At 46.6% G+C, this 24,087-nt stretch overlaps 1 protein-coding gene across 11 annotated transcripts; it reads left to right on the top strand.

The window, feature by feature from the left end:
- Positions 1-1,280: 1,280 nt before the first annotated feature.
- Positions 1,281-23,140, top strand: LOC122364209 (signal peptide peptidase-like 2A). Of its 11 annotated transcripts, none has more exons than XR_006253514.1 (15): positions 1,286-1,524; positions 10,312-10,390; positions 10,774-10,911; positions 11,257-11,403; positions 11,654-11,776; positions 12,591-12,733; positions 13,140-13,324; positions 13,674-13,776; positions 14,300-14,458; positions 14,921-15,035; positions 15,288-15,420; positions 15,767-15,871; positions 16,763-16,920; positions 21,406-22,204; positions 22,427-23,140. XR_006253514.1 is itself a non-coding variant. In XM_043334374.1 (14 exons), the coding sequence occupies exons 2-14, from the start codon at positions 10,331-10,333 to the stop codon at positions 21,469-21,471; spliced, it is 1,635 nt and encodes a 544-aa protein (XP_043190309.1). In that variant the 5' UTR covers positions 1,281-1,524; positions 10,312-10,330; the 3' UTR covers positions 21,472-23,140. The 11 variants fall into 11 exon arrangements, 3 of the variants coding, with proteins under 3 accessions (XP_043190309.1, XP_043190312.1, XP_043190310.1); XR_006253515.1 differs by having other exon boundaries at positions 21,406-22,211; positions 22,412-23,140; XR_006253521.1 differs by lacking the exon at positions 1,286-1,524 and adding an exon at positions 3,587-3,610 and having other exon boundaries at positions 21,406-22,211; positions 22,412-23,140.
- The last annotated feature ends 947 nt before the right edge of the window (positions 23,141-24,087 follow it).

Here is a 24,087-nt window from a genome sequence, read left to right as displayed (position 1 = left end):
AACTAACGGGAACCCTCGGACACCCTCGGGGCATAAACCGCGGAGTAGCATATTGAGCGAGTCTTATAAGGAAAATTCATATATTTTCGTTTCTCAAATGATAATCAGGGTGTCTCTTACCTTTTTACATTTCATTTAGGCTTACCTAACACTTCAGTTGCCAAATATATGCAATTTATTCAAGCGAAGGTATTTTCAATAAATATCAATGGTATAGACCGAAATCTTTTGAATAAAAACTCCAACCAACAGAAATAAAAATAACTTAATTTATTCCAACCATTTCCTCCAAATAAACAACATAAAAACTCACTTTTACACACATCATTAACCCTGTTTACATAGCATTTAGACATTTCCCTAGCTGGCCTAGAGATATCACAAAACTGGCCAGTGACCTTTTGCAACTACACAAGTGACTGTATTCAATGCTACGAGGAGCACTTTTTCTGAATTCAGGCATGATACATCAATAAATTGCAATAAATAGGTTATTTTCGGCTCGAAAAAAGGGTACTATTTCATGCGTACAAAGACTACTTGCAAGCACCATATCTGCTGCCATATCTCCCTGCACCCCTTCGTAAACACTTTGCCATATTAGCTAAATCAAGCTATATAAATCACAACATATGCAGATATTCCTTACAAAAACAAAATATAAAGCGATATATAATATAAACAAAAGTAAGATATAAAAGGCTGTAAAGAAAAACATCTTAGAAAACAAGTATTTGGCCCACCACTAATATCGAGTACTGCTGTCTCTCGGCAGACAGCTCTGCACTCTGATTGGTGGAAATCAAGGCTAACTAGTGCTGGGCAACGAAGTTATGACCAAGTACAGCATGCTTAGGAACGATGATGACGTAGTTGGGGGTGGTAGATTTAGCGTGAAGACCCACCAACAGATTATTTCCTGTCTTATTACTATTGGCAAAAATAGCGAAGTTGGGTTTATCAACAACAGCATTAAGGGTTCTTTTCTGAAAATATAAAAGGATTCATCAGACTTTTCTAAAAACATCAAAATATGACTTCTAAGTGGATCACCTGAACCGCCACAAAATAGCTTGAACGCCGTGGCTCCCTAATGACGTCATTTTCTGATTAGCAAATCAGCGCCGAGCAAGGCTTACTCTGATTGGTCAGAGAAATATCGGGAGTTTTATGTTGAGGGGACCGGATTGCGCCTTTGGTTAGGAATTTTTCACGGCGGTGGTAAAATCCTCTGGCTTATGCTCTGGCTTGTCTAGCAGTGCCATCTATAATAGAAGTCTTCAACTAGCAGTTTGGCACTTATGATCGCCTAGATGACGCTACCAATCGGTTTAGGTATTTGTTTGACTTGATGAATGAGCGCAACGTGATTAAATAGGTAATTACTGACTCTCGAATCTGCTTAGAAAGTCATTTAGAGCGTATGTGATACTTGCTACCAAATATCTTACGCACTCAGTTTCTGCTTGGTGTTTCCATGCCTTTTGAATCGATCAAGAAAATGTCACTGCTCAGAGGTTGAAGGTAAGCGGGAAAAGGGGTGTTACATATTTGATCTTTCTATAAATGAATGCAGAATATGAATAAATGCAATCCACTAAATATAAGCTGCAAGGAGTTCATCGAACTCAACAATCAGCTTTATTTTCATCGCTTTCATGGAAACAACTTAGTCTTATGCTTAAATGTTGGGTAAAAACTTTGCAATATTCCACTCATATGATGCCCAAATGTACGACGTACAATTCATTTGAAGCCCATGCGTCGTTTATTATCAAAACTACATAACATGAAGAGCATCATAAACTTGGCAGGCTTTTTCTATTTGGTGGCCAGAACTCCATTACCACATTTCTAGATTTTGTATTTGCTGCGCAGCATTTGTCGACATGGCGGAGGCCGAGTCCGAACACCTGAAAGTAGATCGAGCTGGCATGTGAATCTGGCAACTCCTATGTAAACGGGGCTATTCATAATAAAGCATACTAACACGCCGCTTTTGACAATTGCGGCGTCGAGTGGCGCGCTGCTAGCGCTCTTTTTCGATCGCAGAGACCCTGCACGCGCGCGAGCACACTACGTCACGTCCGGGGGGCACAGGTATATGAAAAATCGCAGTGACGTAACACTTTTCTCGCTTCTCATTGGTCAATAGCCCGTTGCCGGGGTAACGTGCACGTATGTGAGCGCGGGCAAGAGTACTAGCCGGCCGCCGATCAGGGCCCTGTTTCACCGGTGATAGCAGCAAGCTGCTATCACGTTTCGCGAGCTGACGTCATGTCGTGACGCCATACTGTTGTCGTAATGGGTAGTTCCGGCGCACGATTGCCGCGACCTTGGCGGCGGCATTAAGTGACGTATGAGCCTAAAAGTAAGAGTTTACGCAGTCATGATAGTATATATATTTTTGATATATATTTTTTCAATATGATGTATTTAAAAGAAGTTGGGTTTAGGAAAAATTTGGACATTAACTTCGAACATTTAGCTGATGACGTAAAACAATATTGCGGCAATCGTGCGCCAGAATTGCCCCTTACGTCAGCAGTATGACGTCATCACATTACGTCAGCTCGCGCAATTTGATAGTAGCTTGCTGCTATCACCGGTGAAACAGGGCCCAGAGCTCTGGGCCCTGTTTCACCGGTGATAGCAGCAAGCTACTATCAAATTGCGCGAGCTGACGTAATGTGATGACGCCATACGTAAGGGGTATGGCGTCATCACTGACGTAAGGGGCAATTCTGGCGCACGATTGCCGCAATATTGTTTTACGTCATCAACTAAATGTTCGAAGTTAACGTCCAAATTTTCTTTAACCCAACTTATTTTAAATACATTATATTAAAAAATATATATATTAAAAATAAATATACTATCATGACTGCGCAAACTCTTACTTTTAGAGGCTCATACGTCACTTAATGCCGCGGCCAAGGTCGCGGCAATCGTGCGCCAGAACTGCCCATCACGTCAACAGTATGGCGTCATGACATGACGTCAGCTCGCGAAACGTGATAGCAGCGTGCTGCTATCACCGGTGAAACAGGGCCCTGGGCCCTGTTTCACCGGTGATAGCAGCACGCCGATTTTACGACTTGTCAAATTGGGTTTCCATGGAGACATCAACATGCCCATTGCTCCAACACTACCACAAGTGTGACGTCAGCTCGCGCAATTTGATAGCAGCGTGGTAGCAGCAGCCCGTGAAACACCGCCCTGATATAAACCCGCCCTAGGACTGTACGTAAATGAAGACTAGCCTCGAGGGAATTCTCTTAGCTATTGACGTCATCATATTGAATATATCTGCTTATTTGCATTTGAATAAAGCTGATAAAAATATTCACAACAACAAAATTTTGACTATTATCGCTTGAAATAGCTTCATACAAATTTCTGACAAAAATTTCTTTGAATTAAAATTCATAAGACAAATGATTTTTATATATCACGTGACTAAAGGAACCTTGACCTGCCTGAAACTCTTTTGTCTAGCTTCGACCAAATTGAGTCGCCATGTATTGCTACCATATCTAAAAAAAAACTTCAGCTCAACTCAAGGCCATGCTCAACTCGAGTTTTGCGGGTTTTGCATCAGCGCTTTTGGGTTTGCTGTTTTGTTGGGTTTGCTTGTTTAATTTTTAATTTTGTCCTTATACTCTATAGGCAAAGTTCTTGCATTCTCTCTTGAAGTGCAATCGATTATTTTTTTAATCAAATTTGAATTGTATGAATTGGAATAGACGACATGATCCATACCGAATAAAGCAAGAACTTGGAATGTGAATTCAAATTCAGAATTATCACACTTGATTGTATTGTATGTATTCGATTCGAGGGAATGACAATAATTACACATGGTATTTTAGGATTGTATAATTGTTGTCATTCACTTAAATACAAAGGATTTGGAAGCTCAATCCTGGAAGTTGAATTTATAACATTTGATACATCACAATCATGGATACATCTGAGGGTTAACCTGCTACTTACCATCAGCGAATTTTACCTATTTAACTGACCCCTGCATGAATTCGGCACTTGTGTAGCATGTAGACAATAGATAGTATTGCGCACAATCCTAAATGCTAGTTTATGACAAGACTAAGATACCCAGTATGATTGGTATTCTGCACTCTAGTCTCTTAGCAGACGTTGCCCTTGCTGCCATATTGATATCTACATATCACGGGCCCCACAATTGTCTTTTCACAGTCAAATATATAACAAAACATAATCTAACCTGACCTAACCCTACCTACAACCTACCAACCTACAACCTGCAACTTACAACCCACCAACCTACAACCTACCCTACTAGATATGGCAGCAGGGGCGACATCTGCTAAGAGAATACCGTATGATGTTCTGGGCCCTGTTTCACCGGTGATAGCAGCACGCTGCTATCAAATTGCGCGAGCTGACGTAATGTGATGGCGTCACACTAATGACGTTTCGTGTAGGTAACCGTGAGCTTTTTCATAGCTGTGTTTGGAACAGGGCTGCTGTCTTGTTGAATACGTTTGATACATTTGTTTGATCGGACGGCTGTGAAGATGTTAGCAGCAATATTTGATGACATCACACAGGTTGACGACGTCTTGGTTTGTTGAGGTTTCCATGGAAACTCAATTTGACACTTGTAATAGCAGCGTGCTGCTATCACTGGTGAAACAGGGCCCTGAAGTCCACGCTATTGAAAGCCCAATTTCAGGTGTTTGACCTGATCTTGACCTGATGTTTAGCCTTTAACTTTATTTTTAAGGTACTTATCAGAAGTGTCATGTCTTGCTCTTTTTATAAGTTTAGTCGGAACCCTTTTAATGGAGTGATTCACAAGGACAGAGCACCCACTAAGCAGAGCTTGATGCATTGGCCCTGCACTCTATCAGGTCATTTCCCTATTTTGCACTCTTTTTAAAACTGAAGAAATTCACAAAACAAAATCATGAAAAGAAAGAACACATTGACATCCTTCTAAATTAGAAAAGTGAGATCACACATAGATGCTTATGATACCGTAAAACGGGGTGTTAAGGGACAGTTTTGAGGTGTTTTGTTATATAACTCAAGAAGGGTTGGAGATAGAAGCATCAAATTGTCAGCATTTTATGTGGAATTTGGTGCTTTACATGCCTGCTATAAAAGAGTTTTTAAGCTTTATACCTGCATATTATTTTTCATTATTTTTCATCACTGTCCCTTAGCACCCCAATGTTGGGTGTTAAGGGACACCTATATTATTCCAAGAAATGGTCATCAAATGCCCACAATTGGGGTGTGGAAGGGCACACAATTTATTTATTGAAATGTTTTGCATATTCTGTCACAAAACAAGTAAGGTTCATTCACCACTAATGACCTTTTTAGCCAATTATGTGTAATGCAGTTTACGCTTGTGGAAAATGTGCTAATTATAAGGTAAACAGAACCAAAAAGTACCCATCTGTCATCAATAAAAACCCATGTTGAAGCTAGTCACTAGTCATTATGTTGCCCTCTTTGTTTTAGCCTTTTTATGATGACATCACATTTACCTACATCAGTCTCCATTGACCCATCATTGTAAAAGAGAGTGTTGAGATGTTTTGTTACATAACATAAGATGTGTTAAAGATAAAAGCATGAACTTGCCAGCATTTTATGTGGAATTTCGTGTTTTCCATGCCTACTGAAAGAAAACTTAATGAAATTATATTTATATATTATTTTTTATTTTTTCTTCCCTATCCCTTAGCACCCCACATCCACCTCAAAATATGCATGTATCCGGAAAAGAGGAAGAGGATGATGAATGAATGGGTGGATTTGCACAAGTTTTTCAGGAAACATGTGCAATACATGTGACAATACACCTATGCATTCATTTTCCCTGTACACCCACTAGTTTATGTGGTACACACAGAGTTTTGGAGATGTTTCAATTTTGTGAAAATGTAGCATGATTTTCAAATCCATTTTTGAACCAAATCACTTGCATGAAAAACCATACCAGCATGGGTGGAGAATGTTTGAAAAAGTTACCCCGGCCGGCGACCGATAGTCGCGGGAAGACGATATACTCACGTTGTTCTCAACGGTCATCATCAAACCCCTATTCTGACGCATGGAATAGGGTGCTGTGTTTGCTCAAGGATGAGCGTTGTATCCGACACCGTATTATTCATAACATTTTTGGAATGATCGAAAAGGCAATTTCCTTTTAAATTATTATTTCTTTTTACTTAAACTTCCAATTTCACACCGAACCCAAACCAAACCATATGCCATTTTGAGTACCTAAATGTTGCGTTTTCAGCTTTTCATTGTGTCTCAAAATAGCTACAAAAAGACAACTCACCATAGTAGAAGCTTTACAGAGAAATTGACAGATCGAACCAAGCAAAGCACTAAAATAGGTCACTGACATCCACGGGCGTAGCCTTTTTCAATGTTGGGCGGCTCTTATAATACAAACAGGGAGTCGATCCAGGAATATCGACCGGTCCCGGTCTCGTAGCTCAGTTGCTAGAGCGTTGGATTCCGCGTGGCGAGAGCACGCGGCCCGGTTACAACAGTCCGAGTTCGATGCATGATGGCCGCTCGGTGTTTATGAGCACCCTGACGGGTACGCTCATAAACGGGTGTGGTTGCGGTTGGTGGCAGGTCAGTTGGAGGCAATGAGGTCAAGCAGTAGTTTTGAAAAAGTGCGCCGAAGGCGCGCCAAAATTTCGAAACTGAACAGGATTTGAGAGCAATCTTGGCATTGGCGACCACACGCGGGTCTTAGGGTTGGAGATTATGGCAAGTTAAGTAAATGGTAAATACCTACCTGATTTGCAATATTACGCCCATGGAAGTCAACATTCGAAGAGCGTGAGTTTTCTTTTCTCGTATGGAGACAGCTTTTAGGATTTACAAGAGTAGAAAAGTTACCCCGGCCGCGCCGGGGTAGGCTGAAAGTTACCCCGGCCACGGCCGGGGTGGCCGGGGCAGGTTCTCCACCCATGCATACCAGTTTGTCCTATGGTCAAGGGCAAAACAGTGTCAACTACCACACTGAAGTTTTTATTGAACCTTCTCAAATTAGGAAGTTAATATGACTCAAAGTTTTTCCCATGCAACTGTCCCTTAGCACCCCCCATTTTACGGTACTTTTTACACAAAACATAGAAGTTACACCCAACCACTCATTGAGGATGGGTAAGGTTATGTGGTACCTATATAAGTAGATTCAGGTTGTAGGCTAGGTTGTAGGTTAGGTTGTAGGTTGGTAGGTGCAGGTTGGTAGGTTGTAGGTTGGTAGGTTGTATATTGGTAGGTTGTAGGTGTAGGTTAGTAGGTAAGGTTAGGTCAGGTTAGATTGGATGTTTTTATTTCTGCTTGTATTGTACATCATTAAATGATTGTATGAACATTTTTTTCTAGGTTAATACATGGTTTGTGGCAATATGGTGTGGTTTTTATTCAATTTTTAGCCCAGTGGCCGTATCCACAATCACTGGTTAAGGGTAGGGGTAGGTGTAATGGGTAACAGGTTATTTTTTTGTGGCCGTATTCACAATCGAAGTCTACCCCTGATGGTAGCGTGGCGCCACGCAGACGGCACCACGCAGGCCAGGTGCTGTTTGCGTGGCGCCGGGCGACCATCAGGGGTAAACATCGATTGTGAATACGGCCACAAAAATAACCCGTTACCCGTTACTCTTGCCCAACACTTAACCCGTGATTATGAATATGGCCACAGGGTGCAAAAGAGGGATTTGGCAATTGACCGTCTATTCTCCAATCACGCAATTTCTGTTCTATGGCAGAATTTAGAGTCCTAAGTTAAATGTGCACACAGCACACATCGCTGCGCATGTTCGGTCCCCTCACAGACTTTCACTGGCTGATTTGGTGGTTGGTGACTGCCTGCCACCAACCGCAAATATACCTATTAGGAGGCTCATAAACATCGAGCGCCTGTCTGCTTCAAACCCGGACTTTTATAACTGGGAGCGCGAGATCTCACCACCTCTCACCACACAGAGTCCAATGCTCTACCGAGGCTGAGCTATGGGACTTTCATTTGCTGTCTCCCCCATGCTTACTAGTTACCGTAAAATGGGGTGTTAAGGGACAGTGGGGTGTTAAGGGACAATTGTGTGGGAAAAACTTTGAGTCATATTAACTTCCTAATTTGAGAAGGTTCAATAAAAACTTCAGTGTGGTAGTTGACACTGTTTTGCTCTTGACCATAGGAGAAAATGGTATGGTTTTTCATGCAAGTGATTTGGTTCAAAAATGGATTTGAAAATCATGCTACATTTTCACAAAATTGAAACATCTCCAAAACTCTGTGTGTACCACATAAACTAGTGGGTGTACAGGGAAAATGAATGCATAGGTGTATTGTCACATGTATTGCACATGTTTCCTGAAAAACTTGTGCAAATCCACCCATTCATTCATCATCCTCTTCCTCTTTTCCAGATACATGCATATTTTGAGGTCGATGTGGGGTGCTAAGGAACAGGGAAGAAAAAATAAAAAAATAATATCTAAATATAATTTAATTAAGTAGGCATGGAAAACACCAAATTTCACATAAAATGCTGGCAAGTTCATGCTTTTATCTCGAACACATCTTAAGTTATGTAACAAAACATCTCAACACTCTCTTTTACAATGATGGGTCAATGGAGACTGATGTAAGTAAATGTAATGTCATCATAAAAAGGCTAAAACAAAGAGGGCAACATAATGACAAGTGACAAGCTTCAACATGGTTTTTTATTGATGACAGAAGATTACTTTTTGGTTCTGTTTACCTTATAATTAGCACATTTTCCACAAGCATAAACCGCATTACACGTAATTGGCTAAAAAGGTCATTAGTGGTGAATGAACCTGACTTGTTTTGTGACAGAATATGCGAAACATTTCAATAAATAAATTGTGTGCCCTTCCACATCCCAATTGTGGGCATTTGATGACCATTTCTTGGAATAATATAGGTGTCCCTTAACACCCCACATTGGGGTGCTAAGGGACAGTGATGAAAAATAATAAAAAAATAATATGCAGGACAAATCTTAAAAACTTTAATGTGGCAGGCATGTAAAGCACCAAATTCCACATAAAATGCTGACAATTTGATGCTTCTATCTCCAACCATTCTTGAGTTATATAACAAAACACCTCAAAACTGTCCCTTAACACCCCATTTTACGGTACTGGTTCTTGAACTGGGGGCGTTTACCCCCCCCCCCCCCCGCGCCCCCCCCCCCCAGGCCCAGTAAGTGGTGTGTGGTGAAATACCCTGGCAGCTGCCAGGTTAATCAAAAGTTGAACATATTGCAGTCCGAAGATGTGGCAACACGGGTTCGGAGAGGCCGACGTAACCTTGCGTTTTCATTGTATTTAATTCATCTGCTCTGCGAACTCAAGCTGCAAACTCGGCTTCCAATGACCCCACACCGACAGCAGCTGAGGGCTCATGCCGGCCTGTGGGAGCCTCACGCTGGAGCTGAAGGAGAACACACCGACCTCTGAGGGATATACCAGGTGTGAGGGTTCACTGGGCTGACTGGCGATCAAGGGTATTATTTCCGGGCATTGAACCCTCTCAGTCTGGTGTGAGGCTTGCGAGGTTCTGAACCTCGCCGGCACAGGCCATTTCGCTTCGACGGCACAAGGTAAAACTTACGATTGCACCAAAACTACTTCGTAAATGTTCAAATGGTTGCCAAATTCTAATTCAGCTCCAAAAACTAGTCTAGAAGCATGTAAAACTAGAAATAGTGAACCGAGGTCATCAAAGGTCAATGACCTGAACTGACCTGACCTTCAAGTGACCTTGGCATACACCCTAATGCATGTGAGCAACATCAAATAACATGTTTGAACGCTTGAAACCACGAAAAGACTGCAACTGCGCAACTAATGCGAGCCGACATACGCCGAATCGCGATTCGGGCCAAACATGGTCTCGAAAAGTAGGTCACAGGTAAAAGGTCATTTGGATCAGGGTCATGAAATATGCAGGGTAGGTGAAAAAGTTATCAATGCGAGGGTACTGAAGGTTTCGTCGCGATCGGCCGCTTTTTACGCGAGTTATTTGCGAGAAACCTTAGGGTGGTTGCATTAGCCCCCCCCCCCCGTGCCGCCGAGGGTTAGGACAGAAATTGATGCCTTATTGACCACATTCTGGCTCCCTAGTTGTACACAAACAAAGTGTGGAATTAATCATGTGGGCATCAGCCATCAACATCGGCTATTTTATCGGCGGAAGCCGGAAAGAGGCCTTTACATACATAGCTAACGCTCCTCCCTGCCTCATTCCAGAAATACATAGTATTTACTTATGGAGACCTCTCAGCATCTTCTGGCTGTCATCATCAGTTTCTTTGTGGTTTTCCCATTGGTGAGTACTCATTTTACATTTTTACGCTATGTTATTGAATGTTAACATCAATAAAGCAATATTTGTTGTATGCTACAATGTTGCTATCGTTCCTAGCCTGATTCAAGGGACCTGGTTGCCACAGTCCCCCCCCCCCCCCCCCCCACCCACCCGGCCCAATGAGGCTTGACTTATTATCCACGCTGATCTTGACTGATAGCACCTTATCGACTATTGTGGATTATTTAGCATACAATTTCAGATCGGTGCCCGGTGATGACACCTTGCATCGTAACCGCGCGTAGGCGGTAGGATATATGAATTTCGCACACTACACCAGTCACCAGGGATACAATGTGTGACCGTCATTCGTTCTCAGTTGAGAGTGTCGTGGTATGTTCTAGCATCTGCACGCGAAGCAGGACGTTGTGTTCAGGTACGGTCTGCTGGAGACAAGGCCGACAGATGGCGCTCAGGGCCGACGCTACTGTGTCACCTACTTCCCCAAAGTGCACAACCTCACCATGGACAGCACCAACACGGTGGGTGGTGCAAAGATGGGTGCTCTATTCCAGGTGGTAAGATGCAGTGTAAATGTAAAGTTATGTGTTGAGTGATACATTGTCAGTAGTAAACAATGTTCTATGTTTTTAATATTGTATGCATTATTACTCTACATTTGTCTAAAAATTGGACATTAACATCGAACTTGTATGGCATATTGCATCTTTCACTCTTAAAATTGTGTTTTGTCGGCTTCTGGTCGTTTTTTTTTTCTTTGTGCCACGACCTAATTGCAAGCTGGCTAAATCAGAGCGACCTCTGAGATGTCACATATCCACCTGAACCCACCTGACCTCTGTGTCTCTGTGCGTGTGACCCTCCAGACGAGTCACCCGGTGTCGGACCTGACCGAGTGGGACGGCTGCGGTCCGCCGCCGGCGCCAACGCCGGCCACCGCCGGCCGCTGGGTGTTCCTCAACCAGTCCAAGGCGGCCAACTGCTCCATCGACCAGCGGGTGGCTAACCTACTGGTGAGTGCCGCCTGCGCCGACCCCGCTCTGGCTTTACCGCATACTCTGACTGCTATCCCAGTCGTCTCACCACTGTGCTTTATCAGTATCACAGCTCAACCGGCCCTGCTCATTCGTCCATCGGTTCCGGTTGACGGTCTCACGTTCATGCTCCAACCGCTCTGTTTGGTTACCTCACTGTCGTCCTCAACCACCAGCCAGCTATGTTGAGTTGACTAGTAACCCTCCTACCGATTCTCTAATGTTGCAGACGCTGCAGGCAGCCGGCATTGTGATCCAGGTCAACGAGTCGTACGATGACCTGGCCGCCAGCACCAACAGCTCGCCGATGCCCGTCACATTCATCAGCTGGCGCCACGTGCCAGCGATTGTGGTCAGTACTGCCTACCGTCGGTCCCAGTGCGTTCAGCTAGTCGCTGTGACGATTTAAAGGCCCCAGGGCAGCGGCGAATCGTTGTTCGGCTTGGGCTTCTTTCATCTTGATTATTAACTTTGCTGCATCTCGACGCCAAGTAGAATGCGTAAGTGTAATTTTAACCGTTAACTTTTTATTAAAGGGAGTGACCCTCCCACCTTAACATTAGTTTTGAGTTGAGATAGCCAAGTTTGCGGCCAGGCTCAGAAACCACCATTTATCCTGGTCGCAACACCCGCAGCTTTAAGGTGTTCAAGAAATTTCTTCCTTTTACTTGCAGGGTGGGACCAGCGTGATTCCTATCTCTTAACCATTACGGGAGTCTGATGACGTCATCAGGCTTTCGAACGTCCGTTAAATGTTTGACTAAAACGTTTTGTAGCACGCGGTGGTATATGCTGCTTTGCGCGCAACAAATGCCGCACTTTCAAATAAAGTCGCTAGGTTACAGCGGAGATCCCAAAAAGTAAACAAAAGTAAAAGTCTAATATCTTGAAAACCGGTGAATATTTTTCGATGAAATTTGGTAGATATTCGTTTTTGCTCTTTCTGAACCGAGCGACATCACTTTCATGCTAATTCATTAACTTTTTTGAAGGTGGGAGGGTCCCTTTAACTCTCGCTGTCAGTTTTGATCGGAAATCGATCGATATCATGGGTGGGCCAGTGTTTGCTGTTGTGTTTGGTCAAGAGGCCGATTCCGATAACCATGCCTATTTGTTAGTCGTAGTATGTTATGGCGCTTTGACCTGACGTGTCCGACCCATCACAGAACGCCTCTCCGCCGGTGGAGGCGATCCAGTACGGGATCCCCGAGGAGACCCTGTTCAACTACGGGCTCATCATCATCTGGGTCATCGCCAACACCACCATCCTGCTCGGGGCCATCTGGAGCGCCACTGTCAAATACGAACTGTAAGTACAACAGACGATTATACCACACTATAAGCATACTTGTACGGCAGTCGATTAAATACAAGACTACGAGCTGTGAACAGGGCAGGCGGGCGTGTTAGCATCAAAGATCAAAGATGAGTTCTGAACTGCAACTGGCAATCAACGAAACGGGCATTTCTAGACTGCTGATGCTGTTGCTCAGCAACTCATGCTTCTCAAGAAACATATTAAATACGTCGTTGGTCTTGGAATACATTTTAGAAAGGTGTGCGAACCTGTGAAAACTGCCGCGACATCGCTGGGGATTTTGTGCTGAACGGCAGAAGGGCATGCGATCTGGCCATGCCATGGGCATCAATCCCTCACTACCACGCCCAGCTTTGTCGCCTGCCACGGACTGACCCCGGTATCCACCGCCCGGCAGACACACTCAGGAGGAGCAGGCGCGCCGTGACGGCCCGGCCGGCGGCCGCTCGGCCTCAGTGACCACCACCCAGCCGGCGGCCGGCGAGCTCTCCTCCACACCTGTGACGGTCATCTCTGCCGTGGCCGCCATCGCGCTCATCATCACCTTCCTGCTGCTCTCCTACTTCTTCCCCAAGGTTATGTGTAAGTACCGTTAGAAGGGTCTGAATCGTGCTCGGATGAGGATATGAGTTACGACTGAGCTGGGTGTCATTGTGGTTTGTGGGTCAGCTACCTGTCATGTACAATTATGATTCAGTTTTATCCTTAAGAGTAGGATTATTTCAAAACTTTCGTAGGCGAACTTAAGTTTATAGAAGTTGTGAGTGACGTTTCCTTTTGTAAGTATCATAACAATCAGCCATTGAAGGTCTTATCAAATTTGAAAGCTGCCGTCGTGAATATGCTTTAAATTTTCCGCGAACTTATAATTGGCCATGTAGTGTCTCTGAGCTCCATGTTTCCACATTTCACCGTGTCTGTCTGTTGGCAGATTACGTGGTGCTGGTGTTGTTCTTCATCGGCTCTGTGTCCGGGGTGTACACCTGCCTGAGCGCCGTCAACGCGCGCATGCCCTGCAGCTGCGACCTCGGACTGTGAGTAGTACAAACTGAGATGGCTCTGACCTCGGACTGTGAGTAGTACAAACTGAGATGGCTCTGACCTCGGACTGTGAGTTAACTTTGGGCTTACCTGAGACAGCTGTGACCTCGGACTGTGAATAATGCAGAGCAGACTGGGTTTCATTAAATGCCGAATGGAAAACCCAGTGCAGGCTGGATCTCGGTTTGTAATGAACAATTAGTTCAGGGGAAGGCCCAAGAAAGGAAAGCTGGGGGTATCGACCGGTTTGCAAGGGCCAACTATGGGTAAGCCAAGGGAGATAAGCTGACAGTAATTGGAGTAGACAACCCTAGTTAGCTGTGTCCTCGGACTGTGCCAGTGCATTGTTCTCGCCTCCCTGACTCTCCGTCTACCCACAGGGCTCCGGCGGTGACGACGCGCTGCCTGTACACTGTTCTCACCTCCCTGACTCCCCGCTGCCCTACAGGGCTCCGGCGGTGACGACGCGCTGCCTGTACACTGTTCTCGACTCCCTGACTCCCCGCTGCCCTACAGGGCTCCGGCGGTGACGACGCGCTGCTGCTCGTGCCGGGTGCGCGTCTCCCAGCTGCTCCTGTTCGCCGTATCGCTGGCCGCCGGTATCGTCTGGCTGGTGTTCCGTGATAACGACGTCTGGGGCTGGGCGCTGCAGGACGTGCTTGGAGTGGCCTTCACGTGAGTTGTGCTTGGACATTGTAGCGCTTAGTTTGCTCGCTAGCAGGGTGGAAATTTTATTGCGATTAGCTGCATGACACTGTCCGTTATGAGTGGTGTTGAAACTTGGTGAATTTTAGTGCTTGGCTGTTCTTGTGAGCAGTGGGGAGGTACATATTCTAGATTAGTGCAGCGGCCGACAGGCGATCTTTTATAGGACGGCTCTGTGCGCCCTCTGGATCGGACGGAATGTACGATTTAAAATGAGAACAGCAATAGTTCAAATTTTTATTAGTTGTTATACTAGTCATCACTCTATGCCTGCCTAATTTTCTCATCTCAAATATGTGATTTGCGTGGCATGATTAAAAGATAATCCGTGACATTTGGGCCGCATCGACGGAGTAATCCGTGACCTCGACGTCCTCTTCCAGAGCCCAAACAACCTTGATTCTTGATTCTTGACCGCCCGTCTGTTTTCAGGCTATCGCTGATCCGCTCCTGCCGATTGCCCAACCTGCGCATCATGACTTTCTTCGCCGTCGGTCTCCTCATCTACGACATTTTCTTCGTGTTCATCACACCGTTGTTCACAGCTGTGAGTATGACGGAGTCTAAATATTTGCCACTTGAATAGAAGCAATGCTGAAACACTTGTATCTTTCCGCTAGCCTAACGATATTTATGCATAAGGGCAAATGGTGTAGTGATTGCATTATTCGATGCGATAGTAGATGGGACAGAATACGATACCTTTCACCAATCTGTTTTCCCTTGTCAAGCTGCTGACCACAGCTCCCAGCCGAAATATGTTGCATGTGTCCTGACATCTGTCGTTCCGTCTTTTCAGAACGGCAAGAGCATCATGGTGGAGGTGGCCACCGGTGGCGGCGACTACATCCTGCCCATGGTGCTCAAGGTGCCGTACATCGTGCACTCGCAGTACCCCGAGTGCCAGTCGCCGCAGTCTTTCTCCCTGCTCGGTCAGTAACCAGAGGGGAGTATCTGTGGGACTGGGGTATCGGGGCGCATTGGTGAAAACTTTTTGTGTAAAGTGAAAGAACCACTGATATGAAACCCCGTACAACCGCAGCACGAGGTGGTAGATACTAGATAGCATACAAAAAACTTCCTAAAGCTTCTTTCATAACTAACTAGGCCGCATCAAAACTTAGCGTAGTTGTATCAGACAGGCGTATAAATTGGATGAAATGTTCTCCGTGCGTGTGCGTTTTGTGCATAGCTACCTGGTATTTATATGTATTTCCCGTTTTCTGATGGATGCGGGCGCACGATCCGTCACTGACATGTAAAATCTCCTTTCTGCAGGTTACGGAGATATCATCGTGCCGGGCTTCATAGTGGCGTACTGTGCGTCCATTGACAAGATTCACGGTATCGCCTATCACGCCTACCTGGTCACGGCGGCCACAGGTGAGGACTGGGTACTGTCGAGGTGCAGCGTGCCCCGTGTCCGTTCCGTGGGCGGTCACGGTGTGATGCTCGTACAGATCGCAGTGTGAGGTCGGACGTGGGTCTGTCGTGATGACCCTTTATTTAACCCTCGCCCGTATTGGTGTTTTGCCAGCCGCGAACGTAGGGGGGGGGGGGTCCGTTGGACCCTCCCCCTTGCCATTTCGCCCCTGATCGAGCTAGAGCTTCGCGGTAAAAACGAGAGTTTGCCCGTGACAAGAGGAAGCCGATGATACCCAATTTTAAGGTCTAGGTCATTGGTTGACCTTTCAGGTCAGGTCAATGACCCAAGGCTGGTATGTTTTCGGGGCGCTGATCACGAAAATTATGCTAGATTTTAGCACAGATATCTTTATGCATTTAGGCCAGGTCGGGTCAGGTCAGGTCAGGTCAACCAGTAGGGGTCCTGCCGGGCATTCGTAGTACGTGTCAACCGCCTCTAACAACTTCGTAGCATGTTACAAAGGCACCAAAACTGCTTCGTAAATGTTCAAATAGTTGCTAAATTCGAATTCAGCTCCAAAAAGCTAGCCTAGAAACATGTAGAAGTAAAACTCGGTCACAGCCCACAGGTCAGAGGTCATTTGGGGCAGGGTCATAAAATGTTCAGGGTAGGTGTAAAATTGCTCAACTCGAGGGAAATGAAAGTTTCGTCGCGATCGGCCGCTTTGTACGAGAGTTATTCGCGAAAAATGAGGGTGGGGGGTCCGTTCGACCCCCTTCACCCACATACGAGCGAGGGTTAAAGTGAATGTGGAAGTGACATCGCTCTTTGTCTACACAGGGTATGGCGGTGAGCCTGTGATGACACTGCATTGGGCCTGGTGGTGACCCTCTCTGTATCATTTACAGGATACGGCGTGGGTCTGATTGTGACGTTTGTGGCGCTGTACGCCATGGAGGCGGCCCAGCCGGCGCTGCTGTACCTGGTGCCGCTCACCCTGCTACCTGTCGTGGTGGTAGCGCTCATCCGACGGCAGCTCAGACTCCTCTGGCACGGAGCCAAACAGGCGAGTCACTAACGAGACTGTGGTGCGGTCTCTCTCTCTCTCTCTCTCTCTCTCTCTCTCTCTCTCTCTCTCTCTCTCTCTCTCTCTCTCTCTCTCTCTCTCTCTCTCTCTCTCTCTCGCTGTCTTCCTCTTTCTCACTCTCACTCTCACACACCTTCTCTCTCTCGCTCTCGTTCACTTACTCACTTGCTCTGTCCCACGTTTTTCCTTCCTTGCAATAACGGTATTAACTGCTCATCAACTAACCCCGGACAAGTGAGACGGACCAGCCTACGCACCTCCGTCACATCTGAATAAACAACCAGACCTGGACCGCCATGCGTATGTGCGCCCCCCCCCCCCTGCCCCGTGATGTGCGTGGTACCTCCGTATGAAGAGGTCACTGACCGGAGCGGTGGACTCTGACCTCCCCCCCTCCCCGCCCTTGCTCATCATCTGGCAAATGCATCAGTTGCCAGGCCGGCCGGCTCTGCGGGCTGGGGTGTGGGTGGATGGGGGACGTTTTTCACACCGTGCCGGCCGGCGGCGGAGGAGGGGGAGGTAGCCGGCGCGGGGTAGAGGATGGGATGATACTGAGCGTGGGAGAAGCATTGGTTCGTCTCAGGGCGATGGCGCCTTGGTGGACCGCCAGCTCCCACCGGGTACGGCTGGGTCAGGGAGGCAGTCTGTTGCAAACGGAACCACAGCTAAGGATCTGTCTATCCCCTCCGCCCGTGTGCCATGCTCGCGTCCTGCCCGGTAACTGGTCACTGCTCCCGACAGTGTCTGTTTTGTCTGCCACTCAGGCGGGGCGGGGGGACACAAGAACGGCTTATGACCGACTTTGCGGCCTGTGCGCGGTGTTTTTGTTTTGTCATACGGCCCCTGAGCCGTGGCTCCGCTTGTTTGCGTTTGGCGGCACTGTGACGCTGCCGGCTGGCCAGTGTGGGTCGGAATAGCAGGGACGGTCGCTGACCGACCCCAGGGGAACTTCATACATAACAGGGTGACAGCGTGGGGTAGGGGGGACGCACAGCAGACGAACCTTCTACCGTCCGCAAAGGCTGTCTAGGGCGACACAGCAGCTGCAGGGTGATTGAGCATTAATACGTGCCTATCGAAGCGCCATTCTACTGACCATAGGGGCATTGATCATACCTCTAGAGCGTGATGTCGACCTCAAACTCAGAGCGCATAATCGATATGGCATCGGTAGCAGGATACATGGCGCACTGGCACAGTTTCCATGCAAGCTTGTTATGTCCACAGGCTGAGAGGATCAGTGCAGTGGTCTTCATCAGATCCCAAGATCCCAACAGCGGTATTTTCCAGTCATCAGTCACTTCTTCATAAAGCGCGGAATTAGGTGCCTGAGCTTTTGCAACCGCTTCAATTTCCTTTATTTTTCTCGTGTGAAGCACATGTGCTTTTCTCAACACGGACAATGGTTGGTACCTCATCGTACGAGTAATACGATAAAGATTATCTAAAAAACGACGAAAATCATTGCCGCCAACGTTATTCGTTTTCTTCCCGAAGCAGGCCGCGGTAATGTGAGCCTGACGAGTGACGACCCTGGACGCCCTGTCCCCTTCATCCGGCTGGACCGGGCGCTGTTTGGTTTATCGTTTTTGCAGTTTCCCGAATAGGATACGCGGACCAAGTCGCGCGTTGCTCTGTCGTGTAAACGCTGCCGATAATGTACAGTTATGTGCCGGTGTATGTATTTCATTCATGTGATTCATCGCATAAACCAGACATGCTTTCGGCTGCAAGCTGATTTCCTGAGCTTATTTTCGTGTATTTGTGGCGATCTTCGAAAGTGGAGAGGCATTCAGTGAAAACTTCCACCACTTCTTGCAATGGATTTGTTGAACTCAGTCCTACCTTATGTCTTAGCCGTATTTCGATCTGCGGCCCGGTTCTTTTTCCTCGCTGTTCACCCGACTGTGGTCGTCAGTCGACATGGCAAGGCCTGCTTGCTGACAGACTTTGGGGCGTACGGGCTCCAGAGCCGCAGGACTGTCGCCTTTTATCGGTCACAGATTCTCTTATCTTCATCAGCTATCTGAGCAGCGTCAGGTCTGACAGTTCGGTATTAAACCTGATGGGATATGGTAAAGCTTCTTGGCTCGTCCGCGTAATGAAGTTTCGTGAAATCATAATCGCTTTTTATGTAAAAAAATCTTCTTTCTCGAGCTACCTAAAATGCCTAGTGTTTTATTGACATGTCTTCCTAACGAGAAGTGAAGCCTCAAGCCTGGTATATCGGATCAAAAGCATCCATTCTTTACAAAGGAGTTAGATTAAAAACTATCCTGATTCAGCAGATTTCTTATAATCTGATCACGTTTCCTGCCATAATAACGGGAGCCCGGCTCATGTCCACCAGTGCCGCGGACGCCACGGTCCGGCCGGCCGGAAGTGCTGTGTTTCTGTAGCGGCTCGGTAGCGCTGTTTGCCGGCCGGACCGGGCCGGGTGACGTGACACGCCGCCTGGTGCGCCTGTTTGGCTGATGATCACACCGGTCTCTCGGTGCGGCGGCACGGTCGCTGCCGGACCCGGAACGCGCCGCGTCCCGCTGCAGCCGCCGGTAACGAGCCGCCGCCGCCGCCAGAGTTTATTTTCACAACAGCACCGTATGATCCGGGCCGGACATAGCTCACTTTGTACGGCTATTTATTTTCACGGGTCTCGTTAGAAACCGAAAATGTGTTTTGAGGAACTCGAGACAGTTTTTGTAAGGCTTATCTGAGGAAAACGGTACGTCACCCGCTGACTCGTGTGACATGCTAGGCACTCGTGCGAGGCTGAGCTAGCTCAGCTTCAAAATTTGATTTTCTCATCGCCTTAGAGAATTAGGCTCTGGCCGCTTCGTATACCTCATTTGCGATGCTGCGGCAGTCTGCAGCACGCGCTACATCTCTGGCTGCGACCGGTCTGGAATCGCTATAGCCATTCGTTGGCCATTTGCTTATTATAGTCATGGACTACCGGTGCCGCCACTCGTGGGCCATGAACAGACTGTAGTCATCATTGACGGAAATGGTAATGTTTACGTTTTAACATTTTTAATGCGAGAAGTAAATCACAAAAATACTGTTAAAGTGGAATCAGCCTTTGAAATACGTAGAATCACTGAGAATCACTCATCCCCCAGAATTTTCCAACCACACATAACTGGGCCCGGGGGATAGGGGGTCCGAGGGCGGCGCCGGCGGCCCCCGAGACCGGCCCGGCGCGGTGCGTCGGCAGACCGTTCCCTCGGGACGGACCGATGGCCAACGCCAGCGTGCAAACCGAATTCCTCGCCGGCCAAGCGTTGCAAGAAGCTGGAGCGATTTGCAAACATTGTCAGAGGCAGGTTGGCAGTGCTGTAGCTGGTTCGTCTCAGAGATCGGCGATGTGTCTTGGCAGACTTCCGCTATGACCGACAGGAACCGCTATCACTGGCCGTGCGGTTTTAGTGCTGGCAAACCGCTGAAATCGTTTGATGTGTTGTGTGCTATTGCATGCGTAAATACTGCGGTTTCAGCAGCTCTTAGATTCTCTTTTTTCCACTTCCCAAGCATTATGCCTTTTGCAAAATGCATAACCAAGTCCGTATAGTTTCTCTCTCTTGTATTGTATTCGAGTGTAAATGACGATAGAATTATAAATCTTCATCTCCGCTTGAATGTATTATGTAATTCAACATATATTTAAGTGCGGTACTATAGGAAACGAGAAGTGTTAGAATGTTCGCTGATTCTTGGATATTACATATATTGAACTGAATTTGCTTGCGAACATTGTTTTATTTCACGCTCCGAATAATCGTGCTGGGTGTATTGTATCGTTCAATATGTACACAGTGCATTCAGCATTGAACACTATCATTCACCGATATTATATTACTCATCACACTGGCTTGATCATCTTAATTTGTGTGCGTGCAGAGTGCACTATTCTTTTATAGACTGTGGCATTGTATAATAATAGATGCATATGACCAAGATGTGAAGCGTCCCAGTCACCTCTAGCTCTATGTGAACCTGCTTATCTTGTCCGACGGATGAATTCGTCTCAAGTGGCGCGTTTATGTGATACGGCTACGGAATTTCAAACGTTTGGTCTCGACATTGTGAGAATGTTAAACCCGTGTGCGGCCCCAATGTCTGTGTTGCATCCTTTTCTGTCCTTTTTATCAGCAGCAGTAATTGGTGTTAGTCAGTTCGGCTCATTAGGTAATGTCTGTAGAAACGCCTAGGGTGCTGAGAGATAACCAATGCTGTGTAGCAGTTATCGTGCAATTTGTTTGTTTTACAGAAATACCTTTTCCATGTGAAAAAAAATCTTAGCTGTTATTGGCAATATCAATAAACCTCGTGTTATCATGTTTTTCCATTTCAGTATTATGAGTTTGATGGGGATTTGATGGGAGATTCTCTGACAGTTGCGACGCTCTCTTTGTCCGTGGCTGATATGTTTCCGTAAGCTAACCGTCTCCCCAACTCTGCCCACAGCCGTCCGGGGGTGAGCTGATTCGGGAGCACGCCGACTACAACTCCGTCTCCCCTGTGGAGGAGTAGGGACGCCGCTCACTAGTCCACCGTCCGCCTGTTCATCGGACCGCCGCTGCCGGCTGTAGGAGCTGTCCGGGAGCGCTGGCTGGCTGAAGAAGGTGCGTCCCAGGTCACTGGGATGCAGCGGGTGCGGTCCGAGTGTGCGGGAGGCCGCGGTCCGGCGGCTCCGGCTCTGAATACCGCGGCTCGGCCGTCCCGTGGGTGCCGGCGGGCCTGGCCAGGTCGACCGTCTCGGTATTAAGGCAGTGTCAGAGAGCCGGCAAGGTGAGAGGCCGTCCGCTCCGTCCGCGCTGCGCCCCTCCCGTCCCCGATGTGCGCCGGACGCCGTTTGACCGACCTACGGAAATGCCTGGTCAAATGTTTACGGCCGCTACAAGCGCTGTGTCGGTCACAGTCCAAAACGGACACCGCCCAATGGCCACTCATCGCCAAACAATGTCAGACAGCTGCGCTCTGAACCTTTTTTTAGGTTATTTGTGCACTGTTGTTAGCCTTTTTACCCACCTATATATCATAATTTTGGCTGATTAACGTTTGAATTGCTATTTAGATACTTAATTTTGTATATTTTTCTCCTATTCATGGTGAAGCATTATGAAAAGATGGGACTTACTGATGTGTTACAAGGAATTTTGATAAGTTTTGCCCGCGCACATGCTTCAGAACTGGTTCAAAGGGCAAATTAGAGGCAGTGTGTGCTACAGTAGAATTTTTATGACACGTGGTGGTGTTTCTACGTGTTAAGGGCTTCGTTTCATAAAGCGAGTCCGTAACTTACGCCGGTTTTTGGTCTTTTGTTGCAAGTGCATGTGAAGCGATAAAGTTATTTCCCCCTCCCCCTTCTGTTCTTGCTTACAAGATAAATAAATTCAACGATTCAAACTATCGTCATCGCTTCACATGCACTTGCAATTCAAGACCAAATACCGACGTAAGTTACGGACTCGCTTTATGAAACGAGGTCCAGGTCGCTCATTGTATGGTGGCAGGGCGTACCAACTTCTTTGGTAATGTTTAACATTGGTATCCATTGACCTTTGTACCATTTAATATTATAACTATGTAGTTCAAACAATGTTGTGTGATGTTTGTACTCACCGGTGGGGGCTGGTGTATTGCGTGACTTTCGTATATGCCCGATATCTACTGGCTGAAGCCTGAAGCTGTATATTTTTCTCATGATACAAACGCGCAGCGAAACACTTCTCTTGGTTTTGGTTATGTTCTGTCGTTACTTAACTTTTCGAGACAAAGTGCAAAATTTCACATCGCTCAATTTTTTTCTGGTCGTCACATGGATATATTTTTAGATGAGCCAAGTTGTAAACATTTTTTTCTGTACTTTACTCTGGTTGCAGGTAGAGCGTAGGTAGCTCAAACAGCGAAAGTTGTGTTTGCATTATTCAGTTATCAAAAGTATAATTAAAAATCAGGCGTAGTTGTTCGTAGGATCTCACGATTTACCCTGTCCGCACGTTCGGAGTGTGATCATAAGATATTTTTTTGTAGAGATTAGTGCCCACTGCAGTCGTAAACCTTTTCGCCTACCTACAGTAGACTGTTTTCCGACATCTTTCTCAGAGTTTTTACCGTACTCTCTTGTGCTAGTGGATGGCGTTCGTGGTTATATAAAACCACGTATTACATGAAACCAAATACATACATGGTTGTTTTATCTGTGTTTTGTTCTGGAGTAAGTAACTGCTCACTGACATTTGATGAAACAATAGGTAAAGTCTCGCACTGGTTCGTGCGTGGTTTGACACATGAACGAAGAGTAGCTTTGAGAGTAGCCCGCGCCCCCTTGAAAACTTGGATTTCCACGGGGGGAGGGAGGGACGGTGAACATCTCCTTTTCTAGCTCGGTTCACGGGTCACGTAGTGACACGGTAGGCGGGGCTCGAAAGAGCGGCAAAGTCACGAATAAATCACGCCAGTCATCCTTTAGGGTAGGTCAAAGGCCACGTTACCAAAGGTCAGCAAAGATCAAATTTCGCCCATTTAGACAATCTTCTAGCAATTGGTTCGTAACTCGGCAACCAATAAAGCTGCGGCACTTGGATAAAAATACAATAGCTCCTTTAAAGCTCTTTCGGGTTAATTTCCTCATATTTAAGTTGAGGTCAACGATTCAGCCTCCAGAGGGTGACACTGTCGAAACTGACATCTTTGCGGAAAATGTTTCCCCTGTTTTTACTCACATCTTTGATCTTGCACAGGAGCGGTTTTAGGGCGGGACATGAAGACGTGTCCCGTGACGCCTTGACGCGTTACGGTCAATTAGCTGGCACCTCTCCGCTATGGTGTGGATTGGTGATGTCACATGACCAAAGACCTGTGCTGTCTGTCATTTTGTGTCCGTTTTAGGATGGCTAAATGTAATACGCGGACATATACGGTCGAAAGCAAAATGATTTTTCCTTACTCTGTTGATGTGATGATTCATTCATTAGGCACATCGTGAATCGATATTGACCGTTCAAAGTTAATCGTCATCGTCATCCTTTACCGATTTGTGAAGACCTATGAAGCCCTGAAGTGCCAAGTGATGCCTCTTCTGATGCGCTGTGATGCCCAGTGCAACCTTTGACGCCCGCTGGCGCCTGGAGCGTTCCTGTCTGA

The sequence above is a fragment of the Amphibalanus amphitrite genome, unplaced genomic scaffold, assembly GCF_019059575.1.
Source record: "Amphibalanus amphitrite isolate SeventyFive unplaced genomic scaffold, NRLGWU_Aamphi_draft 000661F_arrow, whole genome shotgun sequence".
In the NCBI taxonomy this organism is placed as follows: Eukaryota; Metazoa; Arthropoda; class Thecostraca; order Balanomorpha; family Balanidae; genus Amphibalanus; species Amphibalanus amphitrite.
This window is presented reverse-complemented; position numbering and strand designations above follow the sequence as displayed.